This window comes from Loxodonta africana, chromosome 14, assembly GCF_030014295.1.
Source record: "Loxodonta africana isolate mLoxAfr1 chromosome 14, mLoxAfr1.hap2, whole genome shotgun sequence".
Taxonomy (NCBI): domain Eukaryota; kingdom Metazoa; phylum Chordata; class Mammalia; order Proboscidea; family Elephantidae; genus Loxodonta; species Loxodonta africana.
In genome coordinates this window covers 37395785-37420781 of record NC_087355.1, presented here as the reverse complement: position 1 = coordinate 37420781, position 24997 = coordinate 37395785, and the positions used below count along the sequence as shown (strand labels likewise).

General features: G+C 36.1%; 1 protein-coding gene across 2 annotated transcripts; it reads left to right on the top strand.

Annotated features, from left to right (window-relative positions):
* The first annotated feature begins 486 nt into the window (after positions 1 to 486).
* On the top strand, positions 487 to 24997 carry RMDN1 (regulator of microtubule dynamics 1). 2 transcript variants are annotated; one of them, XM_003408377.4, is made up of 10 exons: positions 492 to 730; positions 7460 to 7577; positions 11028 to 11115; positions 12986 to 13145; positions 15665 to 15754; positions 18160 to 18215; positions 19526 to 19613; positions 22034 to 22064; positions 24301 to 24434; positions 24890 to 24997. In XM_003408377.4, exons 1-10 carry the CDS (start codon positions 602 to 604, stop codon positions 24938 to 24940), a joined length of 945 nt encoding a protein of 314 aa, XP_003408425.1. In that variant the 5' UTR covers positions 492 to 601; the 3' UTR covers positions 24941 to 24997. The 2 variants fall into 2 exon arrangements, 1 of the variants encoding a protein (XP_003408425.1); XR_010317795.1 differs by lacking the exon at positions 22034 to 22064 and having other exon boundaries at positions 487 to 730.

Below are 24997 nucleotides of genomic sequence, written 5' to 3'. Positions count from 1 at the left end.
AATAGGTTTTTACATGTATATATGGTGCTCAGGAAGCCCTGGTTGCACAATGGTTAAAGTGCTGGGGGGTTAACCAAAAGGTCTGCAGTTCCAACCCACCAGTGGTTCCACGGGAGAAAAGACCTGGTGATCTGCTCCCGTAAAGATTTCCACCTAGGAAACCCTATGGGGCAGTTCTACTCTGTCCTATAGGGTCCCTGGGTCGGAATCCACTCCACGGCACAAAACAGGGCGCTCAACACAGGCATTAACATTAGGCAAACTCAATGCATATAAGCTGCTTAAATATTTATAAAAGAATTTTTCAGTCTCCCTCCTTAGAAAAATTCCCCATGAAAGGGCCTCTGAGAATAGGAATAGAAACAGCAGCCAAACGGGATCTAACAAGCTAAGTCGACCTGGCGCAGGCGCAGAAGGTCCACAGAGTCTCGCAGAATCGGGGTATTGTCCTCTCTTTTTTTTTGACCCCTGAGCCGGAAGCCGTGGAGCGGAAGAGGCCCGGCCAGGAAGCGTGAGGACGCGGTTCCTTAGCCAAGGGCTGGGGCGCCTTTCATCCGGTCCTGCTCCGAGCGGTGAAGGGTCAGGCCCCTGAGTGTGGGTCATGGCGCTGGTTGCCCGATTGTGGCGCTTTCTCCATTTGGGACGTGGCTCCGTCCCGGGGCCTCGGCTGCTGATGGGAGCTCCGGGCAGCCGCGGTCGGTGCGGCCTCGGGCGACTCCCCGGCTTTGAGGTACCCCCGTCGTCCTGGCTCCCGCTCTTCCCCCCGTGCCCCTCGCCCCCCGCTGCTGAGTTTTAGGGGGCCCCCTTCTCCAGGCTGGCGACCCCGGGCTACCTTAGAAGATGTGGTGAATTGAGGAAGCAACTTGGGGCCAGGTGTGCCCGGAGCGCGCCGTCTGACCACGGCGGACAGCCTCCTGGCTGCTCTGTGGAAACCAGAGTTGGGTCCCAGGAGGGGTGGGACACATTTCCCGCAAGAAGCTGCTTATTGCCCTTCCTGTGTGAAAATAGGAAGAACCTGAGGTGTTAAAAAACAAAAACCTTCACCCCTGTGAAATGAAAGTTTCACTTGCAGCGATGCCAAATGCGCTGACATTCCTTGAGGCTGTCAGTCTGCCGGCCTGAAAAGTTTATGGTGTGATTTTGAAAATTCACCTACATCTTTGAAGCAGAAATTTTGCGCTAGATTTTTTTTTTTTAGCATTTATGAGCTACTTGTATTTTCTGCAGAATATTAAGGAAGAATGTTAGGATCTTGAACTGTGGTCCAGTTCTGGCATTTACTATTAGACTGGTCATGGGCCTCGATTTTTTTATGTCTTTGAAAAGGGAATGCGTGGGGTGGTGGGCATTGGTGTATATCATATATTTCACTTGAACTAGGTCTTTTATATATTCGAACTTAGAATTATGATTGGGGCCGGGGGATAGATAATAAGGCATGCTCACTTTGCTAGATGATACAGGTGGAGAGATGGGAAGGGTACTAAATATGAAACTGGTTAGCCTCAGTTTCCAGGTTAGAACACTGCTGAGTTTCAAATCCCATTTTAGCGGGGTGAATTTAATTTAAATGATAATAACAAAACAGTGAAGGTTCATTATATGCCAGGCATTGTGTTAAGCATGATCTCTAATCTTAATATTTACCGTATGAATTAAGTACTGTTATTTTAACCATTTTTCAGAGGAGGAAACTGAAGTAAGGTTAAATTACATGCCCAAGGTAACACAGCTAGAAAAACATTAGATTTGATGACAGGCAGAGTATCTCCAAAGTCCAGCTAGGGAAAACTGAAAACTAGGGAAGCAAGACAGAAAAGGATGGGAAAAAATCTGTCAGGAGATACTAAAATTATACTCTAAGTCAAAAGGCAGTAATGAAAATTCTTTCCTGCCTCTAAAAAAAAAAAAAAATAGGTATATTGAATTTTCAGGGGATTAGAACTATATATTATTATCAATTTTCAGCTATTCATGCGTTTTAATAGTCCTCATAATTTCTGCTTTCCTTTTTCCTAGATCTTTCACTTAGCATGGTGCATGATGTTGATAAGTTGAGTTGGCGGTATCATCCAGGAGTATTCAAAGATTTGGGGCTATTTTTGAGTTGCTGAAGAGATTTCATTTTTCTGTTTGTAATCTATAAAACACCCATCTCTGAACCTTTATTCTCCAACAAATTTCATGCTTCTATCTTTTAGTTTTATCTGCCTCTGGTTCAGGGATCAGGAGCCCTGGTAATGCAGTAGTTAAGAGTTTGGCTGCTAACCGAAAGATTGGCACTTCAAATCCACCAGCCGCTCCTTGGGAACCCTATGGGGCAGTTCTCCTCTGTCCCGTAGAGTCGCTCTGAGTTCGAATCGATTCAGTGGCAGTGGGTTTTGGTTGTGTTTTTTTTTTTTTTTTTGGCCAGAAGGTACAGTAGTGAACAAGAGAGACAAACCGTTTCTCATTGATCTTATATCTGGACTAGAAGGGAAGATAGTAATTGAACAGATACAATTAGTGCTAAATGTTAGGAAAAGAGAAGCACGGGTATACTTAACCTTGTCTTGAAGGGAGGGATGAGAAATGTGTGGCAATCAGATGATATCTAAGGTGATTATGAGTTATGTAGATAAAGGGAAGATGGAAAAAAAGAATATTCCAGTAAAGATAATAGAATGATATAGGGTTTGAGATAGGAAAAGGTGATACTTTTGAGGAACTCAAAGTATGACAGAAGACTAGTGAGGGAGAATGAATAGAAATTAGCTGAAAGTAAGGCAAGTACTATTGTACTAGTTATCGATTCCTAGGTAACAAATTATCCAAAAACTTAGTGGCTTAAAACAACAAACACTTAATATCTCATGGTTTGCATGGGTCAGGAATCCAGGCACAGCATAACTGTTGTTGTTGTGTGCCATATACCTGTAGGATAGAGTAGAACTGCCCCATAGAGTTTCCAAGGAGCAGCTGGTGGATTCAGACTGCCAATGTTTTGGTTAGCAGCATGAGCTCTTAACCACTTAGCCTGTAAGGCTCCATAAACCAAATCCATTGCTGTCGAGTCAATTCTGACTCATAGTGACCCTATAGGACAGAGTAGAACTCCCCATAGTTTCCAAGGAGTGCCTGGTGGATTTGAACTGCAGACCTTTTGGTTATGAGTCGTAGCAGTTAACCACTATGCCACCAGGGTTTTCATGGATACCTGTATTTAAAAGTCTCTCATGAGCTTGCTATGAGTTGGTATTGACCCAATGGCGATGAATTATGAGGTTGCAGTCAAGCTACCTCATCAGAAGGTGGAGGGGGAATCTGCTTACTAGCTTACTCAAGTGGTTATTGGCATGCCTGTCAGTCACCAAGAGGGCTTCTCCATAGAACTGCTTGGAGATACAGGAGCTGACTTCTTCCAGGGCAAGTGATCAAAGAGCATATGAGAGAGTGAGTGCCAAAGAAGGAAGTCACAGTCTTTTTATAACCTAACTTTGGAAGTGACATCCCTTCACTTCTGCCATATTCTGTTTCTTTGAAGGTAGTCAGTAAGTCCAGCCTATACTTAAGGGGAGGGGATTTCACAGGGGTATGAATATTAGAATGCAGGGATCATTGGAGGCTGTTCTAGAGGCTGTCTACCATGACTGGATTTGATTTATTTTGAATCCAGTTAAGTATCTTCAGTATTTTTGTTCAAGAAAGCAAATAAACCATTCTGTTTAACCACGCCTTCTCTTAAGAACATTATCCAGTTCGGTGCTAGGTGCTAAATAGGAGCTCATTAAAGCTTTTTAAATGACTTTTTAAAATCAACTGTATAGAGACAACTTTCATAAATAAAATGCACTATTTTACATATGTATTTTGATTAATTTTGACAGATTTTTATCCCCAAACCCATTGTCATCAAGTCAGTTCTAACTCATAGCAACCCTATGTTTATACCCCCGACCCATAAAGATACAGAACAATTTCACCACTTCAAAATTTCCCTTGTGCTCCATCCTTCCCCATCCCCCCACCCCCAGTCCCAAGCAACCACTTATTTGCCTCCTGTCACTGTAGATTTGTCTTTTTAGAGATCCATATAAATGGAATCATACACTAGCTATACTTTTGTATCTAGCTTCTTTCACTCAACATAATTTTCCCCCACATCACATAAAATACAAAAATAAAATTAAAAAAATTTTAATGTGGTAAAATACAACATTTGCCATGTAGCATAATTGTTTGAAATTCATGCATGTTGTTGCATTTATCAGTAGTTCATTCCTTTTTATTGCTCAGTGGTATTCCATTGTATAGATATATTTGGTTAACTTCAGTCACACTAATCCGTTAAATTGTTAATGTAAAGTGGTATATACTTTGGTGATAATTAAGAAGTCTTTATTTCGATTAAAAACGGTAATGAAATCATCAAACTTTTCCAGTGTACTTGACACAAATTATGAGGCTTCTTTCAATATTATGAGTGTGTCAATCAGTCATCATATTTTATGCTGCATAAGGAGCCCTGGTGGTGCAGTGGTTAAGACTTCAGCTGCTAACCAAAAGGTCGGTAGTTTGAATTCACCCGCCGCTCTTTGGAAACCTATGGGGCAGTTCTGTTCTGGCCTGTAGGATCCTGTGTGTAGGAATCAACTTGATGGCAGTGAGTATGCTGCATAAATTATCAGAAGACATGTGAACTCAAGCATAAAGTTGTGTAGTTCATAAAATAAATGAGAAGTTATTTAATGAAATGGATATACATTAAACAGGTGGGGAAGATGTTGCTCATTGTTAATTATGCTTCATCACGTTTATCTGTATGAACAGAATATGTCATCTCAGAATTCTGTTTGTTAGTAGATGGGAAATGGGAATCAGAGTGGCACCAATACCAGTTAGTAGTGGTGTCTTGGGTTGATGAGATCCATTTATTTACATTTCAGTACTCTTTGAACACTAGCAGCCAGGAAGCAATGCCTACAGTTTACAAAACACTTATAAATATGTTTTTATTTGAATTTCTTATCAACTGAGGAAGGCAGAGTCGATATCCCAGTTTTATAGATGAGGAACGAATGCGTAGAGTCATCTTAGATAAATAGTACCAAAGCCAATAAAATCTCCAACCTCTGTCCAAATATTGAGTGTTTATGCAACAGACACTGTTCTAGGTGCTGACCATAATGGAGATTACATTCTAGTTAGGAGACACATTAAATAAATCAATAAGACCCTTAATATGTCAGTTAGTGCCAGGGGGTGCTAGGGACAGTAGTTGCAAATTTAAATAAAATATTAGGGAAGTCCTCATTGTGAAAGTAATAGTTGAGCAAAGGCCTGAGGGTGGTGATGGAGCAAGTGATAGAGACATCAGGGAAGAACATTACAGACGGAGGAAATATCGAGTGCAGTGCACCAGGCAGGAACATCTTTGGTGAGTTCTAGTAAGGGTAAAGAGACTTTAGTGGAGTGGTTAGTGGAGAGTGGTAGGAAATGAGGTCAGAGACGTGATGGGCCTTATAGGGCCGTGGAGATACAAGGCCTTTTAGGTAATTTTATGGTTTTACTCTGAGTAACATGGGAAGCCATTAGAGGGTTTTGAGCAGATAAGTGAGGTAATATAGCATGACTGAAAGGGGTTCTTTTAGCTAGTGTGTTGAGAATAGACCAGAGAGGGCAAGAGCAGAAACAGAAGACAGTTAGGAGGCTATTGCCATAATCCAAATGAGTGGTGATGGTGGCTAGAACCAGGGTGATAGCAGTGAAGGTGGTAAGACCGTTTGGATGTTGAATATATGTGGGTTTTGAGAGAAAGAAGCAGAGTTGAGAATGACCCCAAGTTGTTTTTTTTTTTTTTTTTAATATGTAACTTTGACAACTAGAAGAATAGAGTTGCCATTTATCATCCCAGAGAAGTGAGTTTTGGGAAAAGAACAGCTGGTTTGACTATTAAACTTGAGATACCTCTTAGGCTTCATGTAGAGATAGATGTCGAGTAGGCAGTTTGACCTAAGATTCTGAAGTTTAGAGGAGATGTCTAGGCTGGAGATTACATTTGGGTGCTTTTGGCACATAGGTGGTATTTAAAGCCATGAAACTAAATGTGATCATCAGAGTGAAGCAAATAGAGAAGAGTCTGGGACTAAGCCCTGGACACACCTGGGCACTGAGGTATTAGAGATGAGGAGCCAGCAAAGGAGACTGAGAAGGAGCAGTCATTGAGGTAGGAGGAAATTCAGGAGAGTCATAGTCTAAAGCCAAGTGAAGAGTGTTTCAAGAATGCATGATAATAACACAAAACAGATCAGTGGTTGCAAGGGCAAGGTTGGGTAAGGGGAGTAGATGGTTTAAAAAGGGGTATGAGTAAACTTTTGGAGTTGATGGATATGTCATATACTTATATCAAAATTTAACAAATGGTAGACTTTAAGTATGCAGTTTATTGTATGTCAGTTATACTTTAATAAAGTTGTTTTCAAAAATTAATAACCATCCATGATAAAAAAAAAAAAAAAACAGTGATAAACTGTCACATGCTGTTAATAGGTCAAGTAAGAAGAGAACTCAGGGTTGACCATAGGAAATAGGAACATCCTTGGTGACCTTAACCAGAATACTATCCTTGTAATTGTAGGCACGAAAGGGGGATTTGTGTGTGTTCAAGAGAGAATGGGTAGAGTGGAAGTGGAGACAGTACTGACCCTCTTTTGAAGACTTGCTGAAAAGGGGGCTGAGAAATGGGACTGAAGAGAGATGTGAAGTCAAGATGAAGGTTGTTTTTAAGAAGGGAGATTTACAACTTGCAAAGATAGCTTGTTTTTATGCTGATGGGAATGAATCAACTGAAAGGAAAAAAGTGATGCTACACGAAAGAAAAACTATTGTCAAGAAAGGGGTGAATTGCTACAATGGTATCTATATATTTCTCTTTTACCATTGGTCTCAAGAATCTGGCCATAATTTTAAAAATTAATTTCTAAATCTGTTTGGATATGCCTTTTATTTTATTCATCATTTATTTAAAAATTATAGGGTTTGAGGATCACTTTTGAAGATATCTTTAAAAGCATCTACATTTTTTGTATAGTATTTGGTATTTTTAATCTTGCCTATTCCTAAGACTGATATTTATTGTGTATTGGTGTATCATATTTTATGTCATAGAATGTGTAATATCCATGCCTCACCAAATAAAATGCCGGTCTTCTAGTCGGCATGACTGACTTTTAGCCACTACCACCCTTGGGGTAGCTTATCTAGACTATTTTCTTATCAAGATTGCATTATATTATGCTCTCTCTGTAAAGTGATTCTGTGAAATAGTTTTACCAAAGAATTTGATGAAGTAGTTTTTGTGCTTACAGTACTCTTAAGATTGATTACTTTGTGGGGTGAAAATTGATATAATTTTTTTTCTTGGGGTAGCAATTCCCTTCAATTTTCTTGGTTTGATAACTGACCATAATTGTTTCCTCAGGTGATAGGAAACCCAGGAACTTTCAAAAGAGGTCTTTTATTCTCAGCTTTGTCTTACTTGGGTTTTGAAATTTATCAGGTCGTTTCTCAGGCTGCTGTGGTTCATGCCACAGCCAAAGGTAAGCTTAAATTAAACAACTTCTTTTGTCCTTTTTTTCTGGGGGGGAGAGGGTGGGGATATATTTTTGTTATAGGCTGGACTATTCCCTGCTTCTCAGTCTGAGATCTGTGTCTCTATCTATCTATCTATAATTTCTTCCAGAAACTCAGGCTCCTTCAGTGATAAATAATCTACTAAATGCTTTATATTTTTGTATACCCCTTGAGCTAAGAAAATTTTTTATATTTTTAAAAACTTGAAGGGTTGTAGGGAAAAAAGAGAAAAGCATGTCACAGAGACCATATATGGACTCCAAAGCCTAAAATATTTACTCTCTGAACCTTTGTGCTAAAGGTTTACTGACGCCTGCTTTATAGTGACAGAGTGATTCTTTTGTTTCCCTCATGTCAAGATGTTAGATTTTTCTTGACGTAATTTTAAACTTTTAAAAACCAAAGTGTCAAAGCAGTGATTGGAACCCGTGTATCTTTATTTCTCTTTGCATCTGTCACACTTAGAGTGTCTTAACACCACTACGGAAATGAGTGCAGAGATGTATTGCTTCCCTAGCCAACAAAATAGGACATTTTGAAAGGCAAAGTCAAAATTCCTTTTAGCTTAATGATCATAGTCCATTTTTTCGGAAGTGTCTGAATGACATAAAAAATTACCATATGTTCATTCAATTAAAAATAACATTTTAGTGTCCAGCATTTAATTTATGCTGAAAACTAAGCTTATTGCTTTTATTACAGATTTTAATGAAAATGGATTTATATTTTAGAATTATTTTTATATTTTACTGTTTCTTTTGAGCATGTAAAAAGTTAATGCGAAGAAAAGAATGTGGGTATTTGTTTAGCCTGCCTTGGTTTTCCTTAGCTTTATTTCCTTAAAACAAAAAATCTGGTAGGTTCATATAATCTGTGAGACTATAGGCCATAGCCCTTGAGAAAATCATTAATAATTGATAGACTATAGAAGCCAGGCTTTTTTTTAATTTGAAAAATGACTTACATGTTTTTATAAAAATATATTTTTATTGGTCCTTGGCAAGTTTTACTTTGTCATGTATTTCTCTCCCATTTTCTAAGCTGTGATCCTTATTTTTCATAATTTTTAGGGATTGATTTTCAAATAATAATTTCACTCATTGGAACTTCTGTTTAATTTTTTTTAGATCTACTTCATACTCATAGAAGGTAGTTAAAAAGTTTTTTTTCCCCTTCATTTACTAGGATTAAATCATATTTAGAAGCGGCACTTGTATGGAAATGAGTAAAGGTTAAGGACTTAAATATTTTTGACATTTCAGTTGGATGGAATTGTGGGACTAATTTTTTAGATGGTAATATTTATGTTTACCACATGGTGGTGCCAAAAACCCACTTGACAGCAGTCATTTAAGCACTTGTTAGGAAGTTTTTCAGAAGTCTAAAACAGTTATCACTGGGCTAAAATCAAGCTGTTAACAAGGCTTGTGTTCTTTTTGGAGGCTCTAGGGAAGAATTTGTTCCTTGCGTTTTCCAACTTTCACAGGCTTCCCCCATTCCTTGGTTAACAGCCCCTTGTTCCGTCTTCAAAGCCAACGATCACAGCACTTTCATCTTGTTTCTGTGGTCACATCTTCTCTGATTCTCTTCTGCCTCTTCCACCTTTAAAGACCCTTGTGATTGCATTGGGCCCACCTGGATAATCCAAGATAATCTCCCTATTCTAAAGTTAGATGATTAGCAACCTTAATTCCCTTTTGCCATGTAACTGAACGTATTCACAGGTTCCAGGGGTTAAGATGTAGACATCTTTGGGAGCCGTTTTTCTTTCTACTGCAAATATTGACCAAGAATGCTGAGACACTGCTTTTTCTTTTTAATAATCTTTGAGTTATTAAAACCTAAACTTTGAGAATCAGCTGCTGATGAAATTATAAAATAGAATAGTATGGAAACAAACTTTAGAAAATTAACCAGCTGTGTGAATATTATTAAACTCCATAGCATCTAACCAGATTGAAGTAGGATGATAGAGAAAATCTTTACATAATTTTAGGGTTTCTTTACAGTTGTCACGTGATTTTTCCTAAGTATACTTTTTTTTTTTTTTTTTTTAGTATACTTAACATCATAACATTAAATTAATAAAATACTTCACTTACGTGGTTGTGTCATAAATTTCACGTGTTTTTCTGCTGGTCTAGATTTTAATTTTTTTTTAATTTTTAAAATTGTTTGACCTTAAATACTCAATGATTAATTAAAATATGCTAAGATAAATAGTGAACTTAACTGACACATTATTGGAATGTTGCTTATAAGTAGGACTAAGTAGTCAGTACCCTTATAGAAGACAAAATTAAATGTGTATGTTCCTCAGTATTAATTGTAATACCCTGATCTTCCACCTTAAGGAGCCCTGGTTATGCAGTGGTTAAAGTGCTTGGTTGCTAAGCAGAAGGTTAGTGGTTTGAGTGCACTAGCTGCTCCATGGGAGAAAGATATGGCAATCTGCTTCCATAAACATTTACAGCCTTGGAAACCCTATAGGGTTTTGCTGTGAGTCGGAATCAACTCGATGGCAGTGGCTTTGGTTGGATCTTCAAACTTAATATTTTTTAAGGAAGTAGTTTTTGCAGGGTATTACATTGTCTGTAAAGCTTATTTCATGATAATGCCTAAACTAGTTAGCAAGTTGGTTGAAGAGTAGTACCAATGAGGTAAGTTTCAGACTCTCTGTATAGTTAACTAAGTTCTTGATGACACGTTTTACTCTTTTCCAAAGAAGTGTCTATATAAGCTAGGTCATAAAGAGAACCTGGTAAAACAGTGTGGTTCATTTTATGCAAATTAATAATTTCCAGTACTGCAAGTGGATAAGTTACATCATCATTTTTACAAAAGATGGTACTTAACAACAACAACAGAGATTTTATGTGAAGGGTGTTTGTACCATAAACTCTCATGGGAAATTTATGTTTTAAAATTTTTTTTAAATGTATCATGTTTAGTCATATTTAATACATTTTCTAATTTTTTATTTTCCATTATTTCAGTAAATCATTGATTCAGATAACCTCATATTTATTTCTACTACAGTTCTGTCTAGGTTCTTTAGAATTTTTGATCTTTCACTATAGGTGATTTCTAGATCTGATTTTTTTGCTTGTGTACCCATTGCTGTCAAGTTGATTCTGATTCACAGTGATTGTATAGAACAGAGTAGAACTGCCCCATGGAGTTTCCAGGGCTCTAAACCTTCATGGATGCAGATTACAGCATCTTTCTCCTGTGGAGCGGCTGGTGAGTTTGAACCACCAACCTTCCTGTTAGCTGCCAAGTGCTTGACTGCTGTGCCACCAGGGCTCCTTTTGCTTATACAGAAAAGTGTTTACGTTTCTTAGAGTTGGTGCCATTTGGCTTGGGAAGAACTACTTTATTGTGTCTTTTTTTTTTTTAAATAATATACTTCAAAGTTGAAGAAATCCTTGAACAAGCAGATTACCTATATGAAAGTGGAGAAACTGAAAAGCTTTATCAATTGCTAACCTCGTATAAGGAAAGGTAGGTGACATATGATAGGCCTGGGTTTGCGCTTTGCTCAAAATTTTATGTTATGTAACAATTGCAATGATCCTTGGTGCTCGAAATTTACATAATAAAGAATTACAGTTTTTACTTAAGATAATATTTCCTAAAGTTTTATTTATGGTATAATATTTCTTACATTAGACTTAAAAAAATAATAAATTATTACACTTTTTACTTAAGATAATATTTCCTAAAGTTTTATTTATGGTATAATATTTCTTACATTAGACTTAGAAGTGCTATATTTATCACATTTGTTTAGAAGACTTTGTTATTTTACTTGTTCTAGTGGAATGTTGAGATTTTTTTTCTGTTTTACTAGTTTGGTTTGCGTCATGTAAGGTGATCATTGACTGTAGGTTTATCTGTTTTGTATACTTCTCATTCCTTTTTGGTTAAAGTCAGTGCTTATTGGAATAAGGATTAAGTGATTTATTAAGAATTAGGATGATCATATGCCCTTGTCAAATGTTATCTGTGTATCACTTCAGGAGCAGTCTTTTCAGAAAAATAAAAAAACCCTCCTTTTTCTGTTTTTAGTATTAGAGTACATTTTTAGTCCAGAATCAGTGTTTATTCATTTTTTGAGATGGTGGGGATGTGGAGACTTGGTCAAATAAAGCTGAATGATATTTCCAGATTTCTCATCTACCGCTTTTCTGAAACTAGAAACATTGAGTCATTTTCAGCTACCTTTCTTAGATTCCCAAAAAGAGTTTTCTTACCAAGACCCATTAATTTTACTTTCTAAATAATTTTCAGAAACCCTGGTGGTGTAGTGGTTAAGTGCCACAGCTGCTAACCAAAAGGTCAGCAGTTAAATCCACCAGGCACTCCTTGGAAACTCTCTGGGACAGTTCTACTCTGTCCTATAGGGTCGCTGTGAGTCGGAAATGACTCAACGGCAATGGGTTTTTTAAATACCTTTCTATCTCTTTTTCCTTCTCCATTCTCACATCAGTAACTTCAGGTGACTGATTAGACATTTTATAGTCTTTTCAGTAATAATTTGAAAAGTAAGCAGTAAGGTAGTTATTCCATATTCATTGAATTATACATGTACAGTAATTACCTTTTCTTTGTGTAAAATATTTAAAAACTTTCCAAATTGTATTGCATACTATTTTTTGTTAAAAAAAAAAAACCAAAATATATACAGTAGGCTTAAAGGCAAACATTTAATAAAAAGGAATTCAAGGTTAGTTTTTAAAAATATTTCAGATTCTTAATTGTGGTTACTATTATTTATTATTTTATATGTTTATATTTAAATGGCGGTTACTCAAGGAATCCAGTGTCCTTACGTGAATAAGAAGCCATTCATCATGGCGTGGATGATACATTCAAACAGAATTTATTTTGAGATTATATTCAATTGTTCATTCACTAACAAGTATTTATCGTATTATATGCCTACTCTGTGCCAGGCACTGTATTAGGGGGTAGAGATACACCAGTTTTATTTTTTTAGGGCATGACCCTGTCTGTAAATTTATGTATTTTATAGTAACCACTTAGTGAGTTGCATGAAGCACAGTTCCAGTGAGGTCAGGCCCCAGTTTCATATGTTAGAGAATTCAAATACAAAGACAGTTTCTAAGAAAATCAGTATTTAGATACTATAGCTAATATTTATGAATAATATTAAATATTTTATAGGAAGTTTCAGCAAAAAAGTTTTTATATGAAAGTAAATTTAACATTAATAATAGCTTTTTGATAACCATGTTGCTTGCTATATCCTCACTCATCTTTGAAACCATAATGTAGTGGTTAAGGATGTGACCTTTAACAAGTTAAAAATGCCAACTAAATGGTTGTTTTATATTTTATTTCAAATTAGTGAAGATGCAGAGTTACTATGGCGTTTGGCACGGGCATCACGTGATATAGCCCAGCTTAGCAGAACCTCAGAAGAGGAGAAAAAACGATTGGTGTATGAAGCCCTAGAATATGCAAAAAGGGCACTTGAAAAAAATGAATCGAGTTTTGCCGCTCATAAGGTAAAGTGCTTAAAATAACTAAGCTGCTGCCATGTACTGAGAGGTACATTGGTTCATACTTACCTATTCTGTTATCCCTAGCTGATATAGGAAAGAAGAATGCTCTATTTTAAAGAAGTAGGGAAAAGATTTATTTTTGTAGCATTTTTTCAAAAAGAAGTAGGTGGTGGTGTTTCTTTTTTTTTAATTGTTGAATATTCTAACTTTATTATTATGTCGATAAGTTACTTTTGTGAACGATTGTTTTTAAGCAAAAGTATTAGTATCATGAATTACCTATATCTTTATTTCTAGTAGTACAAGCACTTGGCAAATATTTTCTCATATTTCTGCTTTATGTGGAAGTAAGAATATAGCAGCTGGACAGCTGAGACCCAGTATAGTTCTTCACATGTTACTCAGCTAGTTTCTGGATTTCCTAATTGGTTTAGAACAGTGTGTTTCAATGGGCAGTATAGGAGTATAGGGGAGGCCACTGGCATTTTGGATTAGGACCCTTCTTTATCATGTTGGACTGTCCCGCAAGTTGTTGTGATACTCAAAGTCCATTCCCACACATTTCTAAAATGCTAGCTTTAGAGGTTTGGTAGCACCCTCTCTGCCCCCGACTAAAAATAAGTAAAACTACTTGTTTACATTAAAGATAAAACTTTGACATTTATCAAGACTTATTTCATGTCCCCGAATATGGTTGATCTTTGTAAATGTTCTGTGTGTACTTCAGAATAATGTATATTCAGCTACTGTTGTAGCTTATAGATATCAGTTAGGTTAAGTTGTTCAAGCCGTCTTTATCTGTCTACTTGTTTTATAAATTATTGAGAGACGGGTGTTGAAATCTCCAACTATAATTGTAGATTTGTGTATTATTATTTGCAGTTTTATTAGTTTTTGCTTGTGTATTTTGAAATGCAGTTATTAGGGCTATAATAAACATTTAGAATTGTTGTATCCCCTTGGTGAATTGACCTCTTTTTCATTATAAAATGATCCTCTTTATCTTTTGAAATAATCTTGGGTTTACAACCTACTTCGTCTGATATTAATGTAACCATTCTAGTTTCTTTTAATGTTAGCTGGTATATCTTTTTCTCTCCTTTTACTTTTAACTTGTATATCTTTTTCTCTCCTTTTACTTTTAACTTATTTGTAGCTTTATATTTGACGTGATGTCTTGTGATAGTTATGTCTTTTATTTTTATTTAATTTTCATTTTATAGCTTTTTTTTAAATCGAGATGTGCTTCATATATCATAAAATACACCATTTTGAAACCCTGTATGATCCCTCTAGTCTTTTTTTTTTTTTTTTTTTTCTATGATCCCTCTAGTTTTCTGGATTTGGGCTACTTGGTTACTGTCAGTGGAGATTAAATGAGTATAGTATATAAAGATGTGTGTATGTTTAAATTATACTTTTTTATTTTTGATAAAACATCAAGATACAAAAGATTTTGATGGAGAGTAGATTTGAACAGAGGTTGTGTTAAAATTCTTTTGGTTATAATTATTCGGATCCCACAGAAATTAGCTCAGACAAAAAAAAACTTTGCCATCAGGTTGATTTCGACTCATGGTGACCCCCCGTGTGTTCCAGTGTAGAACTGCTCCACAGGGCTTTCTTGCCGTAATCTTTACAGAAGCAGATCACCAGGCCTTTCTTCTATGATCCTGCTGAGTGGGTTGGAACCACCAACCTTTAGGTTAATAGTCTAGTGCAAACCTCCCCAGGGACCTTCACACAAAAAAGTGGGGAAAGGTTATTATAAGAAATTATTACATGTCATAGAGCCCAAAGGCGGGGTATATTTGGGCCTCAGGAAAAAACTGGTTTGATCACTCTGAGGCTTCATTGTCTCTCTTCTCCACTGTTGTCTGCAAATCTTTTTTTACTACAGACTTTTTTTTCTCAGTGTAAATGCTGTGACTAACTGCAGCAGGTGGGCTTATGCATGTTCAAAAGACCAGATAGCCTGAAGCTCAAATATCTTAGGTTCAACTCTGGGGGAAGAAACTCCGATTGTCTCAGTTTGGGTCTTTGTCCAACTGTGGCTATGGGGACGTGGTCACAATTGACAAATGTGACAGTTCCTACTATTACAGTGCAGTTGTGTGAGGAGAGACAGCTCTCGTCTCCCAGAGGATGAGAAGACAAAAAATTGTTCAGTTATAAATTTTTATAAATTTGTAATCAAATTATAAACATAATTCATTATCTTTGTGTTCAATATACCATGTTTTGTTGGTAAAAAAGAAGCAATTCTTAGAGAAGTCACTACTTGCCATCATGTATTGTATTTATTCATAAATGTGTCCTGACCTTGTAACTAGAATGTAGGTTGCTGGAGGGCCATGTTCACTTTTCTTTGTATATTCTAGTACGTTTAATACAGTCTTTATGCTTAATAACTTTTTACTAAATGGGAATGACTGTTGAGGAATAAATAATTGTACAGTTCTACCTCATATTGCATGGGATATTATTAAGAGTAGTCTTAACAATTTTCCTCCTATTTTTAGTGGTATGCAATCTGTATTAGTGATGTTGGAGATTACGAAGGCTTCAAGGTTAAAATTGCAAATGCCTACATTATCAAGGAACATTTTGAGGTACTGATAAATTATTAAAGTTCATGAATATAAAAAGTCAGTATTTTTCTTAATAGATTTCTGATAAAGTTTTCTATTGCTGTATAATAAACCACTTAAATTTAGTGGCTTATAGCAGTGACAGCTTGTTTCTCACAATTCTGTATGTTAACTGAGTGCAGCGCTGTTTCTGCTCTGCTTGGTGTAGCTGAAGTCGTTTAGATGGCTGCAGTCAGCTGGGCCCTCAGCTGGGACTGGAGTGTCCGAGATAGTCTCTACAGGGGCTCCTTTTCACTTCTCACCATTTAATAGTCAAGCCCAAGCTTCTTTACAGCATGATAGCTGGCTTCCAAGAGTTGAGTGTTCCAAAGAAGAGCTCCATTTTACAAGCTTTTATCAAGCTTGCCACACTTGGTAATATCGCATTGGCCTAAACAAATCAATTTATACTGTTTCATTTTCTAATTCCATTATTACCTCTAAAGTCATAAGGAATTATTATCTTTGAATTGTTTTTGAAAGACAGTTAAACTAGTGGCAGGAAGGATTACAAAAGAAAAGGGTTTACCTCAGAGCAACTCCTCTCAACCTATTCTAAGGAATCCATACCAAAAAAACAAACCCATTGCCATCGAGTCAATTCCAACTTATAACCATAGGGTTTCCAAGGAGTGCCTGGTGGATCTGAACTGCCGTCCTTTTGGTTAGCAGCCATACCTCTTAACTGCTACGCCACCTCTAGGCATCCGTTATATATGATAAATTAGCTTCTGTCCCATGTGTCTAGAACGGTACTAACTCTACCGTTCTTGGGAGAATTGAGAAAACAGTTATTCATATCATTTTTTTTTCTAGTGGAACACCAGTTGGGAAAGGTTGCTCATAGTATACATTATATTTCGGTACTTTAAAATATATTTTGCTGTAAGTCATATCACTGTATATAAGGCAAAATGAAATTTAGGTTCGTTCTGGTTCTTACCTGTATCATTAAAACAAGATCTCTGCCAAGTCATAGTTGGTTATCCTTATGCTAGCTGTTCCCTCTACTGCTACTACTAACATCAGTCAAGTTGTCGTTGTGTGCTGTCAAGTTGATTCCAACTCATACCAACCCTATAGGACAGAGTAGAACTGCCCCATAGGGTTTCCTAGGCTGTAATCTTTATGGAAGCAGATTGCCACATTTTTCTCCCGGAGAGTGGCTGGTGAGTTTGAACCAACCCAAGTGCTTAACCATTGCACCACCAGGGCAAGTAATAAATTGAGTAACTGGTACTTACTAAAAATGAAAATAATAATGATGTTCGTGACAGAAGATATGTGCCAGGTGGTACTATGCTTAAGCACTTCCTGTTACTCAGTTAATTTTTACCACAACCCTATGAAGCAGGTATATTATTTTCTTTATTCTACAAAAGAAAAAGCTCAGGTATAATGAGAACGTAGAACATGCCAAGGTCAGCAAGGTAGATGTCGTTGAACCGTGATTTGAACCCTGGCAGTCAGACTTTAAAGCTTGTGCACTTAACCATTTTAAATATTTGAAAATCTGTACCTCACGTTACAAATTACGTTACGAAAATGAAAATATGGGTTTGCAGAAAAACATACACTAGGAAGTTCTAATTTTTTAAAAAGTTTTAATTTTAATGGGATTGACATTAATTGGTGAGAAGTCCTTAGTGCTTTTCAACAAAATAATGGATAAAGGGAGAATATTTTCTTTAAAGTCTTTAAAGCTTAAACAATAAAGTCTTTAAATTTAATTCTGTAGTTTATGCTTCATACTAATTCACAAAGGACTTTCAAGTAGGACTTACACAAAGTAAATAGAAATGAGGGAGATTTTATCCACGTATTTTATATTCTACATAATTGCTCTGTGAATTAATATATTCTATAAATAAGTTTAAATAGTATTTATTTTTCCTTTGGTAAGCACAGATGGGAAAGTTGAACAAAATTTTGCATACAGAGACTTTCTCAAATTATTATGTACTTATTGTTTCTTTTTTAGGACAGAATGCATTTCATTCAGATATTCATATAGGACTTGCCAAAAAGGGACTGTTTGTTTTTCTTTTAACCTAGAAGAAAGAAACATTGAGATCTATAAATTATTATTGTTTTCAAAGTTAGGTACATATATATATTTCATGTTTTTTCTTATTTTGATAAACTACAGTCAGTTTCTTAACCTTATAGGATAGTAATCTTGGTACAAGTCACTAATAGTATAGTGAGTGAAATGAATGTAATCTAAGAATTAGGAGGAAGAAAGTTGTTGTTAATTATGATAGAAGAATTGACATGGAAGGTTTTTTTTTTTTTTTTTTTTTAATCATGGCTTCGTCAGCAAACATAGTAAAACACTTATTGGTGTTTAGAAAGCAAGTATGATCGATTTTCTCATTTCTTGTTAGAAAGCAATTGAACTGAATCCTAAAGATGCTACTTCAATTCACCTTATGGGTATTTGGTAAGAAAATTTCTTTAAATAAATATTATGGTGATACATAGTATGATCTTATTTTGTAGTATGTATAAATATAAAAAAGCAAGATGTAAAATATTTAAAATTTTTATTTGGCACAGTCTGGAGTGTTAAATCCATTATTAATTAGCACCTGTGCGTGTATTAGAAAATACTAAATTTGATTGTGATCGTGTTAAATGTTGTTATTCAGATCATTTAGAAACACATACTTAGTCTTCAAAAGCATGTAACTTTTTCTGATACCTTTAAATTCTCTTTGTTGGGAAAGACTATTCTTATTTATCGGGCTAAATGAAATTGGATTAATCTGAATATAGTAAATACAATAGGAGGTCCTAAGAGGGTCTTTACGTCTTCGAAGTGTGTCAGTGTAGCCTGACTAGATTCTAAGGAACAGTATAATTTCTGTATCTTTCCATTTTTGTATGACCTTGAATCAAATGTAGATCATTATTTTGCTGGTATGAGGATGCATCAGTTTATTAAATGCTTGCTGGCTTAAGAGTCTTTCTTGAGACAGGTTGGCCACTGTTTTCTTTGGTGTAGACTGCAGAGCTAAATACTGTCATCTAAAAGGGGTAACAGTGTAAACAGTCTTGTATCAAACTCTTTTAAAAGACAGGCAAATACCCCGGAGGATAAAGGACATATCAAATTAACACTTACTGGGACTAATGATAACTGAACGACAGTCATAAAGTTAGATGCCAGTGGTAAGACATATGAATGATAGAATCTCTGCTGCAAAAGAGTTCAGACCCTGATCAGAGATCCAGAAGTTTTTTCCTACTTATTTCAGAAAGGATGTTAATCATTTTCCTCACCCTTTTAAAAATGTAGACTTAGAGCGTTGGTTGCTGTTTTTATGCATATCATGTTTAGTGTTGTTCTTTTTCTTGACTAAGTTTTTTACTTCTCCAAGTTTTTAAAAAGAGAGTTTGTGAGAAATAGGGTAATGACCCTGTCTCATATAGTTGTAAGGAGTAGATGAGAGAATCACTTACTCTAGTACCTGGCACAAAGTGAGCACTCAAAGTGCAGGTGATACACTGTGCCATCATTACTACTATTGCTTACTATTTATACTTAATCACAAAGGACACTCTCAACTGATGGGTCGATGTATGTTGGTCTCCACATTGTTCAGTATGATTATTAACCTCCTGGATAATTTTTTCCTGACGTACAGCAAGAGGAAATTCCTTTTATGATATCTACTGAGATGCTTAGCTCTCTTTAAGAGAAAATAAAGAAGCTGCAATTTAAATATGTGTTATCTTATTTCCCTACAGGTGTTACACATTTGCTGAGATGCCTTGGTATCAAAGAAAAATTGCGAAAATGCTGTTTGCAACTCCTCCTAGTTCCACCTATGAGGAGGTAGTATGATGTCCTTTGTTAAGTTAGTACCAATTTCTTAACTACAGCACCATTCTACTGTGTCACACATCTGGAGTCTGATTGAGTGAGGGACTTGAGCGAGTTACTAAGGCTCCTATTGAACTCTCTTAACACAGAGGCTTAATACTTTACTTACTATCCGTGACTGGTGAGTGTTGCTTTATTTATTTATTTATTTTTTGCTTTAGGTGAGTGGCTGACAATTCTGGTATATTGCCACCTAAAATAGGCCATGGCTAAAACTTATTTTCATTTTCTGCTTGAAATTTATACCATATAAAAGTCAGAAAGGAGAATGAGAAATTGTTTTAGGCACATTCTACGTAATAGCAAGTCATTTATCTGAAAAGAATGTGGTTACATTGATAAAGGAACATTAATCATAACTGTTTCTGTAAAAAGTGGGTATGAAAGGCTCACATTCTCTCATTCTTTTAAGGCCTTTTGCTTTTCCTGTTAAAAATATAATTTGAAAGGCATTTCTGAGTAAACATTTTGGGTTACTCGTCACAAAGAACATGTCCAGAGTAAGGAAGTAGGTAATTGAAGAGGCACTCCCAATACTTGTTATCATAGGAAGGAGCTATTTTTTTTCTGGAAAAGGTTGGTGGTTCCAACCCACCCAGCGGCTCCATGGGAGGAAGATCTGACAATCTGCTTCTGTAGAGATTATAGCCAAGAAAGCTCTGTGAAGTAGTTCTACTTTGTCACATAATGTCACTCTGGGTCAGATTCAACTCCACAGCACCCAACAACAATAGTGTAAAAATTGATGTAAAGAAGCCTAGAAAACCCAATGGGACAGTCTGCTCTGTGACATGGGGTCCCTATGAGTCAGAATAGACTCTATGACACCTAACAAGTAACAGTTTAAAGGACAAGCTTTGAAACCCAAAAGATGATTGAATAGATAGTAAGAGATTTACCCCTGGAGGTATGTGTTTATTCTTCTTATGAGGGAGATGAAATGCAAAGCCATAGAGACATTCCAGGAACTGTAAACCTGACGGCTTTGTCTTATCTTCCCCCGGAGACTTTTACATACATTCCAAAGGATAAGAACACTGGATCCTTCACCTTCTTCCCACGGAGAATTTCTTTACGGAGAAAAAGCATCTCTCCCTTTCTCAGCAGAGGGGACAGCCATCCCTCTCCTATATAAGCTCCAAGATTCATATTTTCAGGGTTTCTCTCCTATAGTACAACCTCCCTACATGTACATCTGGCTCTTGTTGCACAATCTCAGGAAGAGGAAGAATTGGGGGCAAGCGAAATGAGTAAGATTATGGTTGTAAGTAATAATAATCTGTCCCTGTCCCAGAAACCTTGTGTCTACTCTCAGGGTAATATGAATAAACACTTAGCACCAGACAATCTCTTAAGTGAATTAAGCTTTACATGAATTAACTTATTCATCATAATGAGTTAGATATTCCTATTATTCCTGTTTTAAGATGGGAACACTGAGGCACAGGTATATTAACACTGCCTACTCCTTTGTGGAGTCCTAGTGGGGCAGTGGTTAAGAGCTTGGCTGCTAACCAAAAGGCTGGCAGTTCGAGTCCACTAGCTGCTCCTCGAAAACCCTATGGGGCAGTTCTGCTCCATTCCATAGCGTCCCTATGAATCGGAATCAGCTGAACAGCAACAGATGTGTTTTTGTTTTTTGTTAAACCAAACCAAACCAGTTGTTCACTACTTTGTAAATAATGGCTTTATTAAACTCTGCTCAATTTTCAGAAAAATTGATATAAAGAGTATTTAGTTGTTTACTTAGAACACAATTGGGAAATATTTATTGTTATTAAAAATGCAGCCTAAGGAAAACATAAACAATTGACCCTACAATAACAAATCAGTTACGTTTTTAAGAAACCAGTTGTCATCAGGTAATGCATTATAAAAACAGTTCAAGTGGAATAGAAAGAATTAACGGAGTTTCAGACTCCCAATAACATTTTTCTGTAGGAATTTCAATAATAAAGGACTTTAAAATTCACTGGTATAACTTACGTATCTCTGAGTAAATTTAGCTTATTATTTTATCTAGTTTTTGCTAGTGGTCACTGTTAGGATTTAAGAAAAGAAAGGTCAGAACAGCTGAGTTCTATAGGGTAATGTTCTTTCCTCTACATGTGATGCTAATTTGGTACAAGTTCTGAACAATGAAGTTGTTATTAGAAGTGGTCCAAATATTGTAATCCTGTCATGATTCCATTCAATTCAATTTGACTATATTAACTTCCGCTGTTAAAGAATTGACTATTACTAAAGACGATTTAGTTTACTTCCCGAACTTACATAAGGATAGAGAGATCTTTTGAGAAAATGCTTTTACTACATTATATTGTATGTTTTAACCCTTTTCATCATGTTTGGGCTCTTTGTGTCTTTAACAGGCCCTAAGCTACTTTCACAGGGCAGAACAAGGTAACATTTTCTTGGTATCACATATTAATAGAATTAAAATTATATGAATGCTGAATATATAATAAGTTTTTCTAAACAAAAATAAGTTATTTGATGTACTTAAGTAACTTTTTTATTGCACTAGATATTGTAAAACTATTTTTAAAGTTTTTAACACAGTGAAGATCACCTGAGCAAGAAATAGGTTGCTACTGGATTTAGAGCTGCAATTCTGGAATGGTCCTTTATTTTATGTAATTCATCCTTCCTTGTAAGAACCCTGGTGGTGCAGTGGTGAAAGAACTTGGCTGCTAACCGAAAGGTCAGCAGTTCAAACCCACCAGTCACTCCTCAAGAGAAAGCTGTGGCAGTCTGCTTCTGTAAAGATTACAGCCTTGGAAACCCTATTGGGCAGTTCTCCTCTGTCCCGTAGGGTTATAATAAGTCAGAATGGACTCGACAGCAACAGATTGTTTCAGATGAGACTTAGGTTAACTGTCTAATTCAAGATCACACAGCCAATTAGAGGTATTTAAATGAGAGTGGTCTGGTTTTAAACCAAGCCAGTTTTTGTTATGTTGAAGATACTGTCTTTCGTGAAAAGTTTTTTCAAGTTATTTTTGCTTTGAAGAAATGAACAGCTTAGAAAACCATTGAAATCCTCTCATGAGGGTACTATTTTACATATCATGAGTGATGTTTTCTCAAAGGGATTTGAGAGTATAATTTCAAGATAAAATTAGGGCATTAGAGATTTATGGGTTGGGGGCATTGAGAAAAACATAGTCCTGCCCTCATAGAGCTATGACAGTATTCAATAACTGCAACATTCCTTCAGGTCCTACCTTCGGGGTCATTTCTTCTAGGTGGCCTTTCCTTATGGCCCAGATCTGGGGTAGGTGCTCCTCTTACACCCTTATCACCTTTTACTTCTCCCAACATGACGCTTAGCACCCATATTATAAATATTTTGTTTCCTTGTCTAAATTGAAAATTCAGGCAAGATGGAGACTTTGTCTTTCCCGGTTACAATTGTATTACCTAATACAATGCTTGGAAAACTTGCTGAATTAATGAGTAAATAGATAAATCAATATCCTTAACTCCAAGGAAACCTAAGCACATCAATGTGGCATCACACAAACATGTTCAAATAAAAGAAATAAAACAATTTTGGGTCAAGGAGCAAATGGAGTTAATCATAAATTGTATTCAGGAAGAAGTATGCTTTGAATTTAGCGGGCCCCAGGTTGTTAGGGGGAACCCTGGTGGCGTAGTGGTTAAGTGCTACAGCTGCTAACCAAAAGGTCAGCAGTTCGAATCCACCAGGTGCTCCTTGGAAACTATGGGGCAGTTCTACTTTGTCCTATAGGGTTGCTATGAGTCAGAATCAACTCTACGGCAATGGGTTTGGTGTGGTTTTTTTTTTTTTTTTTGGTTGTTAGGAGGAGCTGTGTCAAGAAGTAATGAAGCTAGAGACAGTCCTTTGCTTTTGGTTCATGAGCTTTGTGTTTGTGCTTTTCCCTTTGCAAAGAATGTTCTCCACTTTTTCTGTTGAAATTCTGTTTAGCCTCCAAAAGTCAGCCCAGGTGTAACCTCTCAGACAGAGTTAATTGCTTTTGTCTTTGATTTCTCATAGCACTTTAAAGTTTATACATCTGGTAAAGCATTCTTTTCAGTCTTACATTTATTTGTATTCCTGTTTGTCTCTCCTTTTCATTTTAAATTTCAAAAGAACTGAGACATTGTTTCATCCTTCTCTGCATATTTAACATTCAGTAAATGTTGATCAAATGTATACAAGCAGGCCGGTCATCATGACTTTATTCACTCATACAGGAAGTATATATTGAGTGCATGTTATGTGCCAGGCACTGTTCTAGGCACTTGAAATACACCAGGGAACAAAGGAGATGAAAAAGAAAATCATTATACTTATGGAGCTTACATTCTATCAGGAAACTCAGTTTGTCACCTATGAAATGGAGATAATACGTATTTTACCAAATTGTTGTGAAAAGTAGAAATGTGTATAATACAGTGCCTACCACATAATAGGCACTCAGTAAGTGGTAATTATTATTTTACAAATCTTTGAGATATTAGTAGTTGAACAGAAAAAATACAGTAGCCTAATTACTTACTGACAATTTATTATTAGAATTGAGGCCAAAAAAATTAAATCATTAAAAATAATAAAAATTAAAAAAAGCAACATTTCATCTGAGATCAATTTATTTTTCGTTCTTTTCTACAGTGGATCCAAACTTTTACAGCAAAAACTTGCTACTTTTAGGAAAGACATACTTGAAGATACAGAACAAAAAGCTCGCCGCCTTCTGGCTCTTGAAAGCCAGGGACTATCCAGCACACACAGAGGAGGATAAACAGGTAAAATACCTCCAATAAAGCAAGGCAGATAGGTTTCTACTGAGACACTGTTAAATAAAAGTGAATTAAGAACTTCCTTAAAAATCATAATTGTCTAAATAATATTGCTGGGAAAAATACAGCATTCATTTCAAATGTGAATTCATTGGCAATTACACCGATTTCTATGTAGGAAATGTTTAGTTACTATTACCAAAGAGATGTTAGGGATGACTTGCTGTCATACAGAATTATTCCTGTTGGACATATATGACCAATCAAGATTTGTAAAACTTAAAAGGCAAAGGATGTGTCCTGAAGTGGAAGAGCTCTCTGACAGTCTCACTTGGTCACTGCCAAGAAATTAGATTCTTACTATATCCTATCCTAGAAATGCTTAGCAACCACACTCTATGAAAAATTTCTTGAGTTAAGTTCTGTACTGCTTATTTATAACACATATTTTTCCATTTTAGATCCAGACTGAAGCTGCTCAGTTACTTACAAGTTTCAGTGTCAAGAATTGAGAATTTTTCAGAGAAGACAGCACACGAATATCTAATAAACATTATTTTTTTCATCAA

Coding starts and splice junctions, on each gene's coding strand:
- RMDN1 (XM_003408377.4), top strand. CDS start 602: ATGGCGCTGGTTGCCCGATTGTGGCGCTTTCTCCATTTGGGACGTGGC. Junction 731..7,459: donor GGCGACTCCCCGGCTTTGAG/GTACCCCCGTCG, acceptor TTGTTTCCTCAG/GTGATAGGAAACCCAGGAAC. Junction 7,578..11,027: donor GGTTCATGCCACAGCCAAAG/GTAAGCTTAAAT, acceptor TATACTTCAAAG/TTGAAGAAATCCTTGAACAA.